The 6,230-nt window shown below is 37.4% G+C and overlaps 1 protein-coding gene across 2 annotated transcripts; it reads right to left on the minus strand.

The window, feature by feature from the left end:
• LOC140014281 (chorismate synthase 2, chloroplastic-like) lies at positions 1-5,913 on the minus strand. Of its 2 annotated transcripts, none has more exons than XM_072064831.1 (13): positions 5,623-5,913; positions 4,473-4,623; positions 4,225-4,301; positions 4,069-4,127; positions 3,893-3,976; positions 3,686-3,778; positions 2,575-2,655; positions 2,291-2,422; positions 2,041-2,143; positions 1,756-1,850; positions 1,538-1,603; positions 723-807; positions 1-404 (listed from the first exon to the last, which is right to left on the minus strand). In XM_072064831.1, the coding sequence occupies exons 1-13, from the start codon at positions 5,768-5,770 to the stop codon at positions 262-264; spliced, it is 1,317 nt and encodes a 438-aa protein (XP_071920932.1). In that variant the 5' UTR covers positions 5,771-5,913; the 3' UTR covers positions 1-261. The 2 variants fall into 2 exon arrangements, with proteins under 2 accessions (XP_071920932.1, XP_071920933.1); XM_072064832.1 differs by having other exon boundaries at positions 124-503.
• Between the last annotated feature and the right edge of the window lie 317 nt (positions 5,914-6,230).

Consider the following 6,230-nt stretch of genomic DNA (forward strand, 5'->3'; position numbering starts at 1 on the left):
TGAAAATGCAAGAAATACTTTCTTAAGTCAACAGCAAGCCTGTATACATTTGCAATGTCTTAAAAATAACTGCAAGCTTCCCTAAATCAAGTTCACTGTTTCTGCATGATACAAAATTGCAAATTTTCATAACAAAAAAATTTATTATACTTAAAAAGCCACAATTGCACTCTTTCCAGGAAGTATTTCCTGTTGATGTACTAGAAATCAAGCAAAGGTTACAACAATATCACAGAGAGCAGCCACCAAAATTGCAGTGGCTCAAAATTGCACTGGCTCAGATCTTGCCATCTCCACTGGTTCCTGTAATGCAGGATTAATAGGGAAAAGCATACACTGTGCATGATGTGCCATCAACTGATCAACGAGAACCAGGGCTACCATAGCTTCCACCATTGGAACAGCTGCAAAATCACCATAGCAAAATCATAGACTTAACCAATTGGCTCTATGCTTGTAACTATCTCTATTTAAACTCCAAAGCATGCAAAAGAACTCAGTTCCTGGCACCAATTTCATTATTAGTTATTCCCCACCGACAAACTGACAAACCGTACCAAAAAAAATGTAGGAACAAAGCATGACTCTGTATTATCAAGTCACAATGAGGGCAATCCACATTGCTCTATAGCAGCATGAAAAGAGTCACTAAAAGGTGTAAATAAGGATGAACGGCAGATAGTTTATAGAATGCTGACAGTGGCAATATTCATAAAACAAACCTCGTGGGACAACACAAGGATCATGGCGTCCACGAGCTATAAGCTCTGTATCATGCCTGTCTCTGGTCACAGTATTCTGCTTCCTCTGGATAAACATCATTATAAACAATGTGATTTTAACACCAAGGTTCTTTAAGAAAGAACATATCAGAAACATAGTTATAGAGAAGACATGCTTGTGCAAACATAGAGCAGTGGAAATCCTAATCCAATCTTCTGCCCAAGAAGAAGACTAGGAAATTGCCAGCTGCCCCATAAAACACTCCCAACCAGAATTGCACAAGTTTTTGAGGCGATGATTTCACACTAGAAAGAGATGAAAGCTAATAGTCAAAGAAGTTAAAAGAAAATGATTAGAGCTCCAAAACAGTGAAAGAGTAAACATTATGCAGGAAAATTGAAGAATCTCAAGTCTCGTCAATGATTTTGTTGTGGACAAAGAACTCCTCTGGGTTTCAGAAAACAGTTTCCATAACACAGTGGACTATATATACGAAATGAAGACACTGACACTTCAATACGTCAAAGTACTCCTGAAGCAATAGTACATTTTCCAATCTGTAAAGCTTTATAAATCCATGTAGATAGGGCCTAGATAGAGTTGGAAATTTGTTGCTAAATTGTAACAAATGCAAATGTTCACATGGACTTGTTTGTACACACAAGTTGTTGATTCAAGTCAATCTTCAACATCAAAGGTCAAACATATGTGCGAAGAGGAGCTTAACAGTTAATGAAAGATTATGAAGCTAACTAGGAGCATAACAACAAGAAGAAAATAACTCGATTAGTATGAGAGAGAGAGAGAGACTTACACCAATTGTAGATGTTGGTTTGAAAGCTATTCTCATGTTTATCATTTCTCCATTTGATATTCCACCCTACAAGGATATTTTGAATGACAAACATTAATATCAGATACATGCACACATGCATACGAATCCTACAAGAATATTTTGAATGACAATCATTACATATCAGATAAATGCACATAGCAAAATGAATACCATTTTGGACAGAAGTCCACATTTACCTGTATCCCTCCAGACCGGTTGGTCCTTGTCCTGATGCGTCCATGTTCATCCATAAAAAACTCATCGTTATGCTCACTGCCAGTCAAGAATGTACCTTGTGAAGTTTACCAGTAAAAACAGATCAGAATGGGGAAACCCAGACCCTTAAAGCAATAAAGCAGGCATATCAGCAAACAACTTTGGCCTCTCCTCTAGATGGTGGGAAAAAAAATTAGAAGAAAAAAGATATCAATTGCTTGTCACCAAGTTTTGGTATAACAACAGATATAATAATGCTCAACCACCTGCAAAACCACTGCCAAACTCAAAGCCCTTTGTTGCCGGTAGTGACATAACAGCTTTAGCCAGCTCTGCTTCAAGTTTATCAAAAACAGGTGAGCCAAGCCCCTAAAATAATATTAAACATTGTCACAACCCTACTATGAATTTGGAATTTGTCTGAGCATTCAAACCTTCAAGCTTCTGACAATAACTATGCAAGCAAGTCAGCATTCACATCAGTACAAGCACATTGAAAATAGAAAGTAACCTTACCCGTGGGACATTTCGGACAATGCAAGTGACCACACCACCAACAGAATCACCTCTCACTCGGACGGCATCAATAGCATCTATCATCTTTTTTGCATACTCTGGATTTGGACACCGCACTATATTACTCTCTATCTGATATTTATGGATTGAGAAGTCAGTCCATGATTGAGGTATATTTTTATAACTAAAGCAGTCATGTCAAAAGAACATCAGGATTTATGCCACGTCTAGGGAAGAATCAGATGCTTCCAAAAGGAAACAAAATGGTAATTCAGCAAACTTGCCTCATCAAGTGTCACAGTTTCATGATCTACTAAACCCTCAGGAAGTACAATGTTGTAAGCTTGAGAGACATAAGCAAGAATCTGCAATATAAAAAATATTGAAATAAGCTCCCCATGATGCAAACAAGCAATCACTATTCAGTTCGTATAATATGTCACAAGCATGGCAGCAACAATACAGACAAAACCATGATCTTCTGTGATGCAAACTTCATTCAAGCTTCTTTACAGCCTTGCAATATGACAGGAAAAATTCCAGCAGAATACAGAGACGGTGCATTAGTTGGTTATTTAAAAGTCGCAGTTCAGCCTTTATCCTAGCCCTCTCTCACTCGTCTGTATATAAGATTGCCATGAAACCCAGAGAACCACTAGAAGACAACTTTGCATGTACAAAATATCTGTAACGAAATTGCTATTCGCACGATATGGATGTTGGAAATCTCAGAAGATATTGGAGCTCAACTATTTAGAAAAAGGCTGAGTTAAGTTTAGGCTGTATAGCATATTGTGGTATTTTAGCCAGACTGTCTTCATTAAATACTCAGACAACCTAATTCTCTACATCTAATAATTCGATAGCTCAAGGTAAGCTGCAAATGTAGTATAGGTGTGAAAGCGTATTTACTCTTATTGAATTTAAGGACCCATAACTAAGGAAAAGATTAAAACTGGTAAAACTTGTTAAGAGGTACACAAGCTTTCCTAGAAAACTCCTCTTCAATAAGATATAAATACATATATATACATATATGTATGTATGTATGTGTGTGGGTGTATATGTATTCATCCTTGTAAAACTTCCTTCTTCCCAAAGCATGAATGAAATGGTACATAAGTTAATAAAATCAATAAAATTTGTTTATTATGTCATGTTTTCAAAGTGAATATGCAAATCTACGGGAATACTTTTTTGTTTTTTTAATTTGAGCTACACATAGGTAAGAAAAGATAATTTTGGCATAATGAAGGCTTGTCAACACAGATGGCGGATGTACTAAGCACATGCAGGTACAAAATGATACTTAAAGTCTATGTTGGAGATCCTTAAAATGGTATTACAAATTAGAAACAATTACCTAACTCACTCATCAAACTTGAACAAACCTACCTCTGTTCCAGATTTTAACTTGAGAATTTTCTTGGCAACAGCTCCTGCAGCAACTCTTCCAATAGTTTCTCTTGCAGAAGATCTTCCACCACCCTATGTTTTCATAAAGGCCATGAAATGATTCAATGGTAATATTATACATGATACTTCCATATTGTATGAAGCTATTCGGTTTATCCAAATCACAGAAAAATTCAACACAGTTACCTGTACCGATCGCACACCATACTTAAAATCATAAGTTGCATCAGCATGAGATGGCCTATATGCTTTTGACATTTCGCTGTAGTCCTGCACAAATAAATAGCACCTTGAAATGCAGAGGCACCACAATATTAACATATTGAAGATTCATGCACAGATAAACATGGATAACCACTTACATGCCCCCTCTGGTCTGTATTGGGTACTTCTACTTTGATTGGAGTTCCTGTAGTCACTCCTGCAATTAAAGGATCAAGCATTAGTCAACTTCTCAAATGCAGGTGACAACCAAAAGAAAAATAGGAAAATATGTGGAGATCCAGTAAAGATCTTACCCTCTGCAATCCCTGATGATATTCGGCATGTGTCAGTTTCCTTTCTAGGAGTGGTAATTCGGCTTTGGCCTGGTCTCCTGTACGCAAAGTGTTAAATTTCAGTTGATAAACAGCCTTTACACAACAAGAAAACTTGTAACATTCAGTACTAGAAACAAAACAAATGAGACAAAAACATAGTCTTTAGAGTTGCACACCGTTTTTGCATTAAACTATAACTGATGACATAAGCATGATCACTTTAGTACCTTCTATCAAGATCTACTTGCATATCAGTTTCCGAAAGTGGAATCTGAGGAGGACATCCATCAATAATGCATCCAACACCACCACCATGAGATTCTCCAAATGTTGTAACACGAAAGTAAGTGCCAAATGAATTACCAGCAGCCTGTATCTCTGTAAGCGTACAACAATGGTTAGGAATCTTAAGCAAAAACTAGTGGCCTATTAATTAACACTGGAAGTTAGAAAGAAACCAGTGCACTCCAGATACCGCTTCCGATCACGGCATTGGCAAAATCAATTTTGAAGGCTTCTAAGATCAATCTTTTCTGGATGGCATACTTATTTTCCAACTTTCTAAGCAATACCAAACATTACCCTCAAATTACTAATACAGCATACAGGTTATGGAAAATCAACTAACTCATAACTGTTTCGACAACAAGCTGCGATTACCTTTATTATAATATCACACATCACAACATATCCAATCAGCGATGTTACCAAAATCACCACATCAAGTATAGTCCACTAACAGATGAAGAAATGCTAATGATATTCACAATATTGTTACAAATCAACTGCACTTAAAATTCATGCTACTAGACCACAGTCATAGAAAGCAAAAAGTACAGGAATATAACCAAATTCTTCTTAGCTAATATCCTTGGTGTAAGTAGAAGCATAACTTGAGCTTCGCTGATTAAGAGATACTTCAAAACTAGTCCATCAACTAATCAAACCAAACCTGAACAAATAGAATTTAGAGTTCACTGACAATCTAGGCTGAACGCCAGCCCGGCTCAACAGGCAAAAAGCCTAATTTACACGTTACGAGGAAATCAAGGTGCTCCTGCTTGACTTCAACAAAAAGGTCATTCCCGCTCAGGCACAAAATTATAGTAGGAAGCGAAGCTCAAAAACGATTTCCAAGGCTCCTTAACAATTCAAATCAAGGCTAAAAGCTTGAAGCTTTCACTTTCAATCGAATTCTCAGAATTTTTAACGTGCTTGAGCTCGATTAATACGAATCCAAATCAATATGCTAGCAAGTTCTCAGGTGAAATAAGATCAAATAATACAGCAAATGACATTTTTGAGGAGGAAAAAAAAAAGAGAGGAGACGCTAAGGACGAAGTTAAAAAAAAAAAAAAAAAAAAAGAAAATACTGACGGAGGCGCCTGGGGTGGGAACGGCAAGCGGGAAGATGCAGGGAGGCAGGGAGAAGCTTAGATGTGGACTGGAGCGATCCGAGACCGGAGAATCCATCGGAAGATGAGGGAGCTCCGAGAAAAGGTTTGGTAGATAGAGACGAAGCCATTTTCGGGGGTCGGTTATGGGCTTTGACCCGAAATGGAAAATACGAATTGCAAGGGTGGTATTGAAGTGAAAGATTATTGGATTGGAAAATTTAAACGTGAATAAGAAAAGTTCGGTGGGAGGCTGGTTGTTAAAATAACGAGTAGAAGAGGAGGAGGGAGTTGGTGGTGAGTGTAGTTGGGTAGGGAAGGTATGTGGTGGGGTCACCATAGCTAAACCATTGGGCGGCCCCACAACACAATTTGAGATTGGGAATTTTGGGCAGTCTTCTTCGCGGCACCATCTACCTACTCCCTCCCATTTGAAAGGAATTTAAAAAAAAAAAAAAAACTAACCTCTTTCTTTCCCCATCATCCCCTCGTATGCTACAAATTTACTGCATAAATATTAACATAACAGATATATTATAAAAATATAGCGCAATTTTACATAATCATCAGTGTCACATTTGTATTTATATG

The sequence above is a fragment of the Coffea arabica genome, chromosome 9c (assembly GCF_036785885.1).
Source record: "Coffea arabica cultivar ET-39 chromosome 9c, Coffea Arabica ET-39 HiFi, whole genome shotgun sequence".
Lineage (NCBI taxonomy): Eukaryota > Viridiplantae > Streptophyta > Magnoliopsida > Gentianales > Rubiaceae > Coffea > Coffea arabica.